The sequence below is a fragment of the Zootoca vivipara genome, chromosome Z1 (genome assembly GCF_965207765.1).
Source record: "Zootoca vivipara chromosome Z1, rZooViv2.hap1.1, whole genome shotgun sequence".
In the NCBI taxonomy this organism is placed as follows: Eukaryota; Metazoa; Chordata; class Lepidosauria; order Squamata; family Lacertidae; genus Zootoca; species Zootoca vivipara.
Window position 1 is genome coordinate 52724498 of NC_142583.1, and position 15637 is coordinate 52740134.

At 40.6% G+C, this 15637-nt stretch overlaps 1 protein-coding gene across 7 annotated transcripts in view; it reads left to right on the forward strand.

Annotated features, from left to right (window-relative positions):
* The window catches only part of TBCK (TBC1 domain containing kinase), a 90251-nt gene that overhangs the window by 41427 nt on the left and 33187 nt on the right, over positions 1–15637 (forward strand). For all 7 annotated transcript variants that reach the window (XM_060278487.2, XM_088660474.1, XM_088660475.1 and 4 more), the window contains 10 exons: positions 957–1095; positions 2271–2370; positions 4937–4986; positions 5677–5806; positions 6095–6193; positions 7208–7270; positions 8104–8230; positions 8849–8899; positions 10157–10240; positions 15306–15391. In XM_060278487.2, the coding sequence (XP_060134470.1) occupies positions 957–1095; positions 2271–2370; positions 4937–4986; positions 5677–5806; positions 6095–6193; positions 7208–7270; positions 8104–8230; positions 8849–8899; positions 10157–10240; positions 15306–15391 (929 nt within the window). The remainder of the gene's footprint in view (positions 1–956; positions 1096–2270; positions 2371–4936; positions 4987–5676; positions 5807–6094; positions 6194–7207; positions 7271–8103; positions 8231–8848; positions 8900–10156; positions 10241–15305; positions 15392–15637) is intronic.

Below are 15637 nucleotides of genomic sequence, written 5' to 3' on the forward strand. Positions count from 1 at the left end.
TACCGCACCCATCCAGCTGGGTTTCCCCAGCCACTCTGGGCAGCTTCCAACAAAATATTAAAATACAGAAATACAGTAGTCCATCAAACATTGAAAGCTGCCCTAAACAGGGCTGGCTTCAGATGTTTTCTAAAAGTCAGATAGTTGTTTATTTCCTTGACATCTGTTGGGAGGGTGTTCCACAGGGTGGGTGCCACTGCCAAGAAGGCCCTCTGCCTGGTTCCCTGTAACCTCACTTTTTGCAGTGAGGGAATGGCCAGAAGGCCCTCGGAGCTGGACCTCAGTGTCCAGGCTGAACGATGGGGGTGGAGACGCTCCTTCAGGTATCATGAGCTGAGGCTGTTTAGGGCTTTAGGTCAGCACCAACACTTTGAATTGTGCTTGGAAATGTACTGGAGGTGAAATATCCAAGCTGTGGAGCTAGTGTGCTTATTTTCCCTCCAGCAGTGTCCCTCTGCTTTCTGCCCTGGCCATTCAGCTTGAGCAGGACTTTGGATCTGGCAGTTCTGTTGCCCCAAATTCTCCCTCTGCTTGCCCCAATAGGATTGTTCTGCCCAGCTATCTTTTAGTCAGAGATTGTTGTTAAATTATTTACTGTCGCTGCATCCCATTAAACGAGAGGAGAGAAGCTTCTTTTGAGTAATGAAGCATTTAATAAATGTTTCCCTGGTGATATCATTTCTGCTATCAAATAAAGATGGAGATATTCTGTCACTGCCTGCCCTAGCGACTCCATAGTTTGTCCAGCTGCTTTTGTTTTCCCAGGGATTTTCCATCTTCCACTTCCAAAGGGATGATCGTTTATCTCTAATAACATGGTCTGAAGAATTGCTCCTCAGACCTATTACTCTGTTTTCTAGCAGCAGCAACAACAGAGTTTTCAGAGCTGGGGGATGGAAGGCTGAAAGAGTTGCTGGAAAGTTTATAATGCTGTCTTTGTTGGCTTCTGTTAATAGAGGAAAACTCTGATTACCTAGCAGAAAGGTCGATAGAAGAAGTTTATTATCTCTGGTGCTTGGCTGGAGGAGACTTGGAGAAAGAGCTTGTCAACAAGGAAATCATTCATTCGAAACCACCCATCTGCACTCTTCCCATGTAAGAAAAAGAAAAAGAAAACACCCCAGATTTTAGGAATGGAAGCATTGAAGTAAAAAAGTTAAATGATACAGTGAAGTGAAAGTGGCTTTAAAGGGGGAAATAGAAGTCCAAGGTCTGGAAAATAGTTGCATTGTCAAGCAAAACCCCAACAGAAAAGCTGTGCTGTTGCAACAAGCCAGGCTGCATGCCTTATCTCTACCAAGTGTAGAAGTAGATGTGTTGTGTGCGATTAGTTTTGAGGCTTTGATCAAAGGCTTTGAAATTAGAAAAGGTAGGAGAATTTTTTTCCAAATATAAAATAATAATAATGGAAGTGTACGGAAATAAACATTAGTTTCCATCTTGCTGTAGGTTGTGTTTCATTTCAAAAAAATTTTATTTTACAGTTTATATTTTGAATTGTGTATATATGGAGGCACCCTATATTTAAAGGTCTTAATCTGGCCCTACAGGCAGGACAAGGAAATACTTCTCTGTGAATCCCTGGAGAGCTGCCTGTCAATGTATACAATACTTTAATATGTCTCCAAACCAGTGTTGGCTCTAGATGATATGGAACCTAAAAAGGGGGCGGGGGGAGAGAAAGAAACTGAAATGGCAAGTCCTGCCTGCCATTCAATGGCTAGTCTCCAAATCCTGGGATTGGTCACTTGATTTCATTGTTTTTAAAGGCTCATTTGAATGAAGGTTTGCTCATCAGTGACTTGCATTCCTATTTTAGCTTGCAGAATTTGCTCTGTTCCTGTTTAAACTTCTGCTTTAAATTCCCAACTCAGCTCAAATAAACTTCATTGAGGTGTAAGCTGTATCTGCTGATGACCAGCTTTAGATTGGAATAGATGAGATCACTTCCCTAAATCTGAAGGCGAGCAAAATGCAATCTATATCAAATGCCAGTGGAAATAAAACAGAAGCATCCCCTTTCGAAATGAGACAGGGATTGGAGTTGGGAGAAATTGCCCTTTCCCCCAAAACAGCAAGGGTTCGTGTAAACTAGATGTAGTCATTTTGGGGTTTGATTCACTATTTTATTCACCATTATTCAGCCCCTCTAGTGCCTATATATAAATATATCCCTTTAGATATAAAAAAGGACCTATATAAATATGTCTTTATGAAAATCTATCTTCTCAAATCATTTTGATCTGTGACTTTTCTCCCCTTCTTCCTAGTTTTCTGTTTGAAGATGGGGAGAGCTTTGGACAAGGGCGGGATAGAAGCTTTCTTTTCGACGACACAACTGTGACTCTCTCCCTCTGCCAGCTCAGAAACGTAAGAGTAATAGAATCCCAGAATTGTAGAGTTGGAAGTCAACCTGAGGATCATCTAGTCCAGTGGTCCTCAACCTTGGGCCTCCAGATGTTTTGAGACTACAGTTCCCATCATCCCTGACCACTGGTCCTGCTAGCTAGGGATCATGGGAGTTGTAGGCCAAAAACATCTGGAGGCCCAAGGTTGAGGACCACTGATCTAGTCCAACCCCTTGCATTGCAGGAATATGCACCTGTCCCACATGGGAACCTGCAACCTTGGTATTATCAGCACCATGCTCTAACCAGCTGAGCTATCCATGTGCTGAAATATTTGCAGTTTATATATTTTCCTGACCAAGAATGTAAATGTTTGCAGAAAAAGGGGTGTCTCAAACTGAGCCAGTGGTCGTAAGTTAGTCATGTCTGTTGATTTCAGTGCATCTTCTCTGACTATGACTTAGTGGATGCTACTCAGAGCTTTCAAAATACATGAGCACATCTCATTTTTTCTCCTCTCTTTTTCCCATTCGATTTTCATTATTTATTTAATTACAAGTTCATTTATTTATTTGCTTTTGTTGGAATGCAGTAACTTAGTCGTCTTGTCATAGCGGTTTAAGATAATACTGAATTCGGACTTAGAACTTTCCTTTATTTTGGTCCTTATCTTTTTATAAAACATGTTTGGGGAGTTGGGGATCAGATGGAGTATTCTTAACATTGCCGCAGAAGTTTGACATTTGCGGGGCTTTGAATCGTTACTAGCCAAGGGACTACGGAGAGAATTAGGAGATTCATGAAGTTATTTAAAACAAAAACAAAAAAAATGTGTGTGCTATATTTTGTTAGTTTATTTGACAATGTTCATAATTCATCTGCATAAACAGTGTGATAGGGTATTCCAGAGCCTGACTGGGAGGTCCATCTTGATTGTTTTTCACAATTTCATGAAATATTTTTGCTCCCAACAGCCATTTGATATTGAACTCTTGACTTTGTAGAGCTGAGCTTTGTGGTGTTCAGTTTTATTGTGAATGTCTCCTACTTCTTGGTCTTTTTATTTTTAAGTTCCCTTATGCATTATTATTTTTTAACAAACAGGGTGGGAAATAAGTGTTTACATAAATCCATATGTAACTTGAACAAAAAAAATTAAAAGCAGTCCTTTTACGAACAACAACAAAAGGAAACATGAAAACATTCATTTAGTGTCTTAACAGACATTCTGTGTTTTTCATCAACACATAAAAATCTGAACAAATAAAAGACTTTTGTCATTTCGCTGAGCTTTCCCTCACGTTGAAATGCCAGTAGAAATTGATATATATGCTAAATACAGAGAACTTTCTCTTTGGGGAAAATCTGGTCTGACTCTCACTAATCTCCTAGCCAAACTTTGCAGTATTAGCTGAACGATTTTCTTTAGCAATTGGAATTCTCCAAGCCCTGCTGCTGGAATAGACTGTAATCAAAAGAGGATCAGTGCTGCACGATGTAAAGAGTTTTAAACTGCACTGCAAATCCCAAGAGAAGATTGTGCTGCAGTTTCTGACTAGGGCATGAATTGTATAAGAACATTGTCCAAAAGGTGATATTAAACTTAATCACGCTGCACTCCAGACTGTAGTTAATTTAACACCTGATCTTTGGGGCTATAGGCAGCAGAGCCCTGACAGCTTCAAAAGACCATCACCTTAGTAGTCGTTTTAATTTGATTTATTTCAGTGTACGTTTTTCAGGTTGCATCAGAACACTTTCTGATGCCCGAGTGAGTGATCTAATTGAGGATGTTTATTTTCCTTCTGTTTAGTAAACAAAGATAAATATGTTGAAAAGTACCAGGCTTAACCAGGCTTATATTTGCAGTTGGCATCCATCCATGCTTCCTAATGAATTTAGGAAATGCATTCTTCTTCCTGCAGAAAATGGAAGTGCTGGAAATTTTTCTGCCCTACTTCATTGCATGAGAGCATCCTCTCTCTCTCTCTCTCTCTCTCTCTCTCTCTCTCTCTCTCTCTCTGTTGTTTCCTACTAATTGGCATTCAGAGGCATGCCAGCTGAAAGTAACATATTCATCATGACTTGAATATAATAACTTGCAGCCTTTGGTAGGCAAATCCATAGAGGATAAAGCTCAAATCCTTTTAGAGGGGTTTCACAATCTCACAGCCCAGGGCCAGGCTCAGGCCCAAGCCTTAGTTGTGGTTAAGGGATAGCTAACACTATGGCTTCACCTGTTTAAATAGCTAATTTTGTTTCTTTTGGCCCTTTTTGGAGGGCTAAATGAACAAGCATTGTTTCTGAAGGCTCAAACAAGCAAGATAGTATTTTGAAATCATGTCCAAGATAAACACAGAGTAGATTAGGCTTCTCAGATCTGGTGCCCTCCAAATGTTTTTGAACTTTCCTCCATCATCCCTGATCATGCTGGCTTGGGCTGTTGGGAGTTGTAGGTCTCAACATCTGAATGACACAAAGTTAGGGAAGGCTGGAGTGGATAACTGACATGACAAAATGGTCATTGTTTCCTTATATTAAATGCAGAATGCATTTGTAATTTTGAGTATTTTTATGACCTTCCACAGAGGCTGAAAGATGTCAGTGGAGAGGCGTTTTATCCCTTGCTTGAAGATGAGTAAGTACATAGAATAAGCCATTTACTTTGAGATCCTAAGCCAAGGGTGGCTAACATCTCATATGGGAATATGTGTGAGTCTGGAATGCGGCCCCCAAGGGGTTGACCAATGGTGAACATGGCCCTCGAGTCAAAAAAAGGGTAGCATCCACTGGGCTATGGTAGTCTGTCCACTCTACCTATTTCTTGGTGAGCAAAATACTAGTTTAAAGTAGAGGTAGTGCTCTAAACAATTTGTTTACAGATGGATCATTGAGATTTTTGGATTGTTTCTGTTGCTTCCCACTGGTCAGGATTGTGAAGCAGCAGAAGTCATTGATCCATTTTTGGTTCTGGTTCAGATTAATTGGACTGGGAACAGAAACCCTTGCATTCATTAGGTTAGCCCCTAGCTTTAAATAAAACTGCTGAGTAGACAGGTATGATGTTCAGGGCTAGTAATACATTTCTATCAAATGCTTCCTAGCACTTCATTTATTGCTTACTGCAAAAAAAGTATTCTGATTTATGAATTATGAGATTGTCTATTTAGATTAAGAGAGTAAGAGAATTGATTTCACTTTTGTGTGTATGTGTGCGCGATGATGATGATCTTAATTGCTTCAGCTTTTCCCCATTTCTTCTGTAGTTAATTCAGTGTATTGGGGCAAAATTTACAAATTACAACCACACCTTCTATTATCTTTTCAGCCAGTCAAATATACCCCATTCAAACAGTAATAATGAGTTATCTGCTGCTGCTAATCTTCCTCTTATAATCCGAGAGCGGGATACAGAATACCAGCTAAACAGAATTGTCCTTTTTGACCGGCTTCTGAAGGTGCGTAGTACTATCAAAACTTTGTATACAATTTCCTTCATATGCTGTGTTTATATATTCATTTTGCCCTTGATGCTTCCTGCAGTGAAATATGATATATGTCTCATTCATTTCTTTTTAGACGTCAACACCAGGTGTGTTTCTTAAGAATCTGTATATGGATGTACATGTTTGTGTGTGTATATTATTATTATTATTATTATAAAAGATACAGATTCAAACAGTATAGAAATATAAGATGCAATCTGAAAGTATTTCCAGTCCTGTAAAATGATATGTTGTCTCCAGGCCTATCCGTACAAAAAAAATCAAATTTGGAAAGAAGCCAGAGTCGACATTCCTCCACTAATGAGAGGTCTAACGTGGGCTGCCTTACTTGGAGTAGAGGTAAGAATGAGAGAGAGAGAGAGAAAGTTTCTTAATTGCAAACTGCAGGGGCTGCTGATTCTTCTTCTTCTTCTTCTTCCTCTTCTTCTTCTTCTTCTTCTTCGGCGATCACTCGTAGCCGAGTAAGATTGTCTTCCATAAACACGATTTTAACAATGGGTCCATAAGTGACTGTGGAGGCTGCTGATAACTGCGCAATGACTGCAGTTTCCCTGAGAGGTAGCTGAATAATGTTTTGCCCAACCTCCTCACTCCTACACACAGAGAGATACAGGAGCAGACTTAGTTGGGGGAAAGGAAAAACCATTCAGTGGGATTGTGGTGTGTGCATGCGGGCATGAACAACATGCAAGATACGGCTTGATGAGGAAATAGCCCTTCCTTACTCTTGATTCCTGTTTTGGGGGAGGGGCAGAGCATTTATTATTCCAGTTTTTATACCGCATTTTCACAGAAATGTGCCCAAAGCAGCTCACAATATGGTCGCATCATTTACTGCAGCACCCCCTATTCTCTCCCCAACACCACCAGTCCCTATCAAGTGTAGTCTCGCCTTTCTCCCACTCCACTTCCCAGCATTCAGTCTCTTTGTGTGTTTGGAGTGGGGTAAAGTTCTGGATCAAAAGATACTCATCCCAGTTCCAGGCAATATGCATGGTGTGTGCGGGGGGGGGGGGAGCATGCCCATATGGTGTGCTTGTCCTAGTTTTGACATCCACACAGGGTCACAGGGGTCCAAAAACAGCCTGTGGCAATGAAATTGTGGAGTTCGTTACTGCATTTTAGTTAAGGAATTGTGCATTGTTCCGAGAGAAGGGTTTGGGTGATGGATGGGGAGAGCACTCCATCTGAACCAGAGAATCATTTGGACCACTTACCAAAACTCCTGTCAGAACCCTGCATGAATGAGTTTTGCTGGCATTTCTTTTAGTGCTGCATTTGTAGCATTTATTCTAGCAATTAGTTCAGTTGCGCATGTAGGCTCTTACTGCTTTGATGTCTTACGGGTTTTAGGGTGACATTCAAGCAAAGTATGACACCATTGACAAGGACACTCCAATTCCTACAGATAGACAAGTAAGATTCTTCTTTTCATATGATCCCCTGTGAAATTATGAAAATACATTCAAGTACAACCTAACTATTGGACAGATAATAAAATAAACTTTCTGGCACATAAAACCCTTCACAATGTACTTCAAAAGTGTAATAGAACCATTTTGTTGTTGTTGTTGTTGTTTAGTCGTGACCCCATGGACCAGAGCACGTCAGGCACTCTTGTCTTCCACTGCCTCCCACAGTTTGGTCAAACTCATGTTCGTAGCTCCGAGAACACTGTCCAACCATCTCATCCTCTGTCGTCCCCTTCTCCTAGTGCCCTCCATCTTTCCCAACACCAGGGTCTTTTCCAATGAGTCTTCTCTTCTCATGAGGTGGCCATAAGCCATAAACTCTATCATAATCCTTCATCTGTATGGTTCTCATGAAGAGTGTGCTGGTGTGATTTGCCCAAGAACATGTATGCGCCAGAGTGTGAGGTGGCCCCTGTTGACAAGAGTTTTGGGATGCCAGTGGAAAAATGTTACCCTCAACAACACCAAGATACCATATGGGTTTGTGGCATAATCGACCTCTTTGTGCTCCCATAGGTGGCTTTTGCACAAAACCTTCCTTATTTCCCATGACTTCTTCCATTCTACCATTCAGTGATATGCAAAGAACAGTAGTTTTAGGAGGAGGACATATTTTCAGATTCCCCCCTGGAACTAGTATGGGAGACTAAAACAGATGGAAACAGATGCCTGCTTTGAACTCTATGAACCCAGAGAGGAATCGAGCGTACATTCCACTTTGGAGCTTTGTTACAGTACTTCTCTCACCCTCATTTTCTGTGCTTGCCTATATCGTAGATTGAAGTTGACATTCCTCGCTGCCATCAGTATGATGAATTGCTGTCATCGCCAGAGGGTCACGCAAAATTTAGACGGGTACTGAAAGCATGGGTAGTTTCGCATCCCGGTCTTGTATATTGGCAAGGTTAGTTCAGCTGACTTACTATGCTGAGGAATTATTATTTTTTTAGTCTTAAATTTACTTAAGCAATCAGGATCATTTTTTATGTCTTTCCATTCTGTAGAATAAACCACAATAACATTTTTTTTTGGCTTTAGGTATAAGAAAGGCAGTAATTCAATCTGTTGGCTTAAAAACAAACAAACCTGAATTTTGTGAATTTTCATGGAATTATGAATTGTTGACTCTTCTGTTGTTTTCATGCTGTGCTTTAAAAGATCAATTAGATTATTTCCACATAGTGAATAAATTGTAGCTAAACAGAGTAATGATCAACATCTCAATTACACCATTAAGTAATGACTTTTAGAATGTAATATACCTGGAGTTTTTCTACAGTTACAGAAGTGGGGGGGGGGGAGAGAGACAAGTAAAATAACTTTAACTTTAGGATTGTTTCATGCATGCTTTTTGAGGTAAATACATATCGCTGCATGCGAGAAACACTTGAAACAATATACACATTCCCTATACAGAGCATATGACTGCGTTGGGATGAGTGAAGTAATACTGAAGACTGCTTAATATCTGGCAATTCACTTTAACATCATTGATGCATTCATTTGTTTTCGTCCCTTGTAGGTCTTGACTCCCTTTGTGCGCCGTTCTTATATTTAAATTTCAACAATGAAGGTAAGCATTTCCCACTCTTAGTTTGTTGTTCTCTCCAGACGAGATGTCTGCTATTTTCCCTCTCTCTTCTTCACTCATCCTGTAAACAGTTCCTGCACGCCTTGAACTCCAGAAACTGCATAAGAGAGGATGTCTCATATAATATAGTCACAACTGCTCCCCCATACCTTGCTTCTGTGGTTCACCAGTAATGTAGGGATGTCAGCGACATGTGGACCAGCTGGATCATTGCATACTAGCATATCTTTTCCACTTGGATTGCTGTTGCTAACATGAGAATATCCCCATGATTTCTGATTTATGCTGTACTTGTGATGCTTTGTTATGTCATTGTTGCTTATTCTTTTTAAGCCGCTTTGGGATTCATTAGATAGAAAGCGGCCTACAAATACAGTCAATCAGTCATTCACCCTCAAAAGAATGTTTGCTATGGCAGCCGAGATCACATGTGTGATTCGAGCTTATTATTTAACCATTTGCGTAGATGCATTGTACAGAGATCATACGGCTCGGGAACGTTGCTAATTGCTTCCACCACATCCTGTGTTCATCCGATGTAAAATTCATTACGGAACATAGTTGGGTGTTTTATGTATGTGAAGAAGGCTATTGTGTCAATATAGGTGCCCCTTTGTTAGGTCCCTGATACTCTTGCTGGTGCCCTGGGTTGGAAAAATGCAGGGAAAGGTTCTAGCAGAAACCGATTACCCACCTACTTCTGGCATCTCTCCTTTGCAAGCCTTCTCATTGGTTGGGGAACCCTGCTTACTGGGGTGGGTTATAGGAATTTGGTGCAGGTGGGGAGGGGCTCTGAAAATCAGAGGAGGTACTGTCCACAAGCAGAGGTCTAACCTTTGGAAAAGAATTTCCAGGGGTTTGCTGGGGAAAGGGGAGGGTAGGAAAGTCGTCTTCTGCATGCTTTGCTCAAGATCCAACCCTCTATTTTTCATGGGTAGTTGTTAATTTTTGCAAATGTTTTTAAAACTATAGGAGCCTTTCACAAAACAGTGTAACTTATGAAATAAAGCAGGCATCCCCAAACTGTGGCCCTCCAGATGTCTTGGCCTACAACTCCCATGATCCCTAGCTAACAGGACCAGTGGTTGGGGAAGATGGGAATTGTAGTCCAAAACATCTGGAGGGCTGAAGTCGGGGGATGCCTGAAATAAAGTGTAGGTGTTTTGTAACAGTAATAATGTGTTGTGTATAGAACTTACATTCTTTTCCTAATTCTCTGCTTCTCTTCTTTTTTTGAAGCCCTGGCCTATGCCTGTATGTCTGCCTTTATTCCAAAATACCTGTATAACTTCTTTCTGAAAGACAATTCTCACGTGATTCAAGGTAGGTTTTCTGTTAAACCTCATTGAAGATCCTTTTTAGAAGTCTGCCTTGATAGTTACTATATAGCTTTACATGTATTCAAATAAATTTTACTGAGAGTAGACAACTGAAATTAATGGACCTAACTTAGTCATGTTCATTAATTTCAGTGGGTCCATTCTGTCTCCACACTGTACATCCTCTTCAACACCTGTCTCGTTAATATATCATAACAGTACAGGGTGATTATTAGATGCTAGCCATACCCTGTTTCTCATATTTTAAGGCATCCCCATAAAATAAGCCATAGCAGGATTTTTAAGCATTCAAGGAATATAAGCCATACCCCGAAAATAAGACATAGTGATAGGAGCAGCAGCAATGCCGGCCGCGGCAGGAGGAGGAGGAAAAAAATAAGACATCCCTTGAAAATAAGCCATAGTGTGTTTTTTTGAGGAAAAAATAAATATAAGACGTGTCTTATAATATGAGAAACACGGGTACTTGAATTAGATCAGTTGAAATCAAACAACAAGTAACTTAAATCCACTTATTTCAATGGTTTTGCTCCAAGTATAACTTAGAGCAGGGCTATCCAACAAGTCAGTTGCGATCTACTGGTCGATTGTGGGATGTCCCTGGCCGATCGCTGGAGCCTCCCCCCTCCAAAAAAAGCTCAACAACTTTGGCTCCCTAAAAAAGTTGGATAGCCCTGACTTAGAGGATATATTGGATAATATGTGACTGATATTTGTTAGTATGATTTTGATCATCTCCATCAGATTCTGGGTGGTATTCAACCACGTTCTCTTCAGAACAGACCCACTAAAAGCTTATACAGTGGTCCCTCGACTTACGAAGTACTCGACTTATGAAATTTCGAGTTATGAATGAAAAAACTTTTTTTTCGACATCCGAAAGGAAAACCGTTGCGGTTTAGATGGGGTTTTCTCAACTTACGAATTTTAGATGCGGTTTACTCGACTTACAAATTTTTCCGTTTCCAGTGCATTCCTATGGGAAACTGCTTTTTTCGACTTACATATTTTTCGACCTACGAATGTGCATTCGGAATGGATTAAATTCGTTATTCGAGGGACCACTGTACAATGGGAAAAGCTTGACTTCCTCTCTCATACCACTAGAGCTCAGGGATGTCCACTGAGGCTGAATGTTCAAAGACTCGGGACAGACAAAAGAACGTAATTCTTCATGCAGCAAATAGTTAAACTGTGGAACTCACTCCTACATGAAACGGTGATGGTCACGCAACTTGGATGGCTTTAAAAGAGGATGAGATACAAGAGTTCATGAAAAATTGGGCTTAGCAGCTTCTTAGATTGATGCAGATTTAATTAATGCACTTTTTATTATTTCCAGTTTCATTTATAACCATTTTAACTGCTATTGTGCATGTAGTACCTTCATCACTCTTCCTCAGGCAGAGATTCTTTTCTAGCATTGCTACCTTGTGACCCTTTTAACTGGCGATTGAACCTGACTCCTTGTGTATGCAAAATACATACAGTACTCTTGTGCTGACTTTTCCTCAAAGGTAGAGCCTTCTCCCTCCCCAGCAGCTTGTGCTTCTTTCCTACATATGAAATAAGTTGGAGAGAATATAGAAACGGCACATGTAGCACTTCCAAACAACTTCTTTTAAAGTCAGACACTTATGGTGCCTTTTGAAAACTCCTGGAAAATTTATCTGTAGCTCAGTTTGGAACAAAAGAGAAATACCCTCACGGTTCTTGGCACTTACAAGCTGTTGAAACTGAAATGCAAATAGCAAGACAAGATGAGGTGTGGTCACACAGGGTGACAAGAAAAAACCTTCAGTGCAAACACAATCCACGTCTCGTTTCTGGAAGGAAAATAGACCTGTGTGTGTTTAAGTATTCTACAAAGGAATAAAGCTGATGGGACTAGTATTTTATTTTTTTAACATAAGCGGAAATACTGTAATAGAAGATTTTAAAAAAAACCTGTTTAGTTTGGAAATAGCATGCTTTAAGGTTAGATAATAGAACTGTAATTTAATTGTACGGGGTAAACAACTTAAGAACTTCCTGCTCCATGCGCTTTCATAATAGCTTAGAGATGTTTAAAGGATAAAAGAAACTACTTTTGTAAATGGAAAACTTTATATTTGGAAGTGTCCCTCCTCCCAGACATTTAGTCTACTCATGGTATTTGCACCACTTGAAATAAAAATGGCAGTCTTTTATGAGGGCGTACAATATATAGAAATCAATACAGGTTTCAGGAGTTGTGCTTTGTTAGAAAACCCATGAGTGACTGTTCCTAAACCATGAGTATTAAAGGGGTGGTTCGTAAAGGCAGCAGCCCCACACAGTGGCCTTCAAGGTAAATTTGGGCTATTGATAGGTTCACAGTCCAGCCAGCGTCACATGTACGTTTCCGAGCACAATTCAAAGTGTTGGTGCTGACCTTTAAAGCCCTAAATGGCCTCGGTCCAGTATACCTGAAGGAGCGTCTCCACCACCATTGTTCAGCCCGGACACTGAGATCCAGCGCCGAGGGCCTTCTGGCAGTTCCCTCACTGCGAGAAGCAAAGCTACAGGGAACCAGGCAGAGGGCCTTCTCAGTAGCGGCGCCCGCCCTGTGGAATGCCCTTCCATTGGAGGTCAAGGAGATAAACAACTACCTGACATTTAGAAAACACCTAAAGGTGTTTAGGGAAGCTTTTAATCTGTGATATTTTAATGTATTTTGGTACTTGTTGGAAGCCGCCCAGAGTGGCACGGGGAAACCCAGCCAGAACGGCAGGGTATAAATAATAATATAACAACAACAACAACAACAACAACAACAACAACAACAACAACAACAACATGGGGATGCCGATTGTATGAACCACCAGTACTTCTTGTGGTTAAACATACGTAATTACAGTAGTTCAAAGAAGTGTCACTTGTTATTGCACAAAATTGTGACTGCTGCATATATGGATCCCACATGGAAGCATGAGTTTAGAAATCAGTGCCTCCATGCGCTTTTGGTTGGAAGTCTTTGACAGCCCCCAACTCTTAAGGCAGACATCCCCAAACTTCGGCCCTCCAGATGTTTTGGACTACAATTCCCATCTTCCCCGACTACTGGTCCTGTTAGCTAGGGATCATGGGAGTTGTAGGCCAAAACATCTGGAGGGCCGCAGTTTGGGGATGTCTGTCTTAAGGTGTCTGTAGTGTGGTAACTGTCCGCCTTCAGATGAGGGGTACACATATTATTGCCACTTTCTTGTTGATGTGTCACACACAGTCTGAACAGTCTTGGAATAGGCTTTTCAGATTTTGAAAATGCAAGACCAGTTGAAAGTTTACAGCTATAATACACCAAATTAACTGAAGGAATAATTTGTATCATCTAAGCTAGTGCTGTTTTGCTGATCCCAGCCAATAGATTTTCATGGAAAGATGTGTGCCTTCAATAGATACTTAATTAACCATGTAATCCCACAAAGCAATTATATTTTATGAGCCATGCTGTTCAAATAAAGATGGTATTTAAAAAGGTATAGCATATCCATCTAGAACCAATGAAGGCACGAATCCCTTGTTTGAAAAGAAATGTGCTTTTAGGAAACTAATTGTGAATTTGTTTTCATCAGCACATAGCCGAGTTTATGCGATTAGTCGCTTTAAATACTTTACCTGTGGTTGGTGAATTCATTAGGAACGTAAATATGTTAACACTACATTCGGAGAAAGGTATATAAATTAAGGATCATTTCAGGGGCTTAGAGATAATGCAGTACTGAAGGATCACGTGAATTCTCATGCCAAAATAAAAGTACTCCCCAAAGCTCTGAGGCAAAAATAGAAGTAAGAATTTATTTATTTTGTTAAATTTCTATACTGCTTTTCACCCGAGGATCACAGGGAGGTTACTATATAAAAACACAAAAATACTTAACTTGGTAACAAGCAAAAACAGTAACCCCCTACAGTTTAAAAGGCCATGGGTTATTTAAAGGTAAAGGGACCCCTGACCATTGGGTCCAGTCATGACCAACTCTGGGGTTGCGGCGCTCATCTCGCGTTATTGGCCGAGGGAGCCAGCGTACAGCTTCCAGGTCATGTGGCCAGCATGACAAAGCCGCTTCTGGCGAACCAGAGCAACACACAGAAATGTTGTTTACCTTTCCGCTGTAGCAGTACCTATTTATCTACTTGCACTTTGACGTGCTTTTGAACTGCTAGGTTGGTAGGAGCTGGGACTGAGCAACGGGAGCTCACCCCGTCACGGGGTGATCGGCAAGCCCTAGGCTCTGTGGTTTAGACCACAGCTCCACCCATGTCCCCATAAGTAACAGGGTGCTATTGTGGTCAGGTCCTGCTTTTGGACTTCTCATTGGCATCTGGTGGACCACTGTGAGAACAGGATGCTGGACTAGATAGACCTTTGATCTGGTTCAGTATGGCTCCTACAAGTGATGAACTGAACACCATTTGACTGTAGCAACAAACGCAAAATCTGGTTTGTAAAAAACACTGATCTTATGAGAAGATACACTAATATTCTATTGGAAGTGCTACACAGAAACCAGGAGATCAAAGTATCAAGCACCATAAATATGTTCAGTGATCCTTTAAGTATTATAATTGGTATAAAACAGATGGCCATAAACTGCTGCTCGCTACCATCACAAATACCATCATAATCACACACCTGGCAAGTACAGATTAAAGGTATTTTTAACAGCTGAAGTAAACTTTCTAACAGCATGTCAAAGTGTTCAATGTTGTCCTGTACTATTAAAGAGGATGTAAAATGTATGTATATGGAAATCATGTACATACAAACTGCACATATGTACAAAATCTACTGCAATGTTTGTGCTCCCCTCCCCCTTTCCCCCTTCTTTTAAGGGAAGGGAAGAAACAATGAAGCATAATATTGATGTGATTGCAGGTCACTTATAGGTAAATATTTTGAGCTTGTTTCCTTGTGTTCTCTTTGTAATAGGGGATTCCACCAAGCAGACTTGGTTTCTGATCCCTTAGGCCTAAATTCCTAGTGAAAGGTTTTCTAATATGTCTTTCCTTTTTTATCGCTCTTCCAGAATACCTGACAGTTTTCTCCCAGATGATTGCATTCCATGACCCCGAGCTGAGTAACCATCTCAATGAAATTGGCTTCATTCCAGATGTAAGTGGAAATGCTTCTTGTGGGTTTTTAATAAATGGTAGTAGGGAAAGGAAAAGTGGGGTCAGTCTCAAAGGTTTGTTTCTGCATATCGGAACCCAAAACAAATTTGATGCATGAAACCTTCAGAACCTGATAGGAGCTGCTATGCTATCACTGTCAAATCGGTATAGTGCGGTGGAATTCAGCTAAATTTTAATCAGAGTAATTAATGGCTCTAACTTAGCCACGTTCATTGATTTAAGTGGC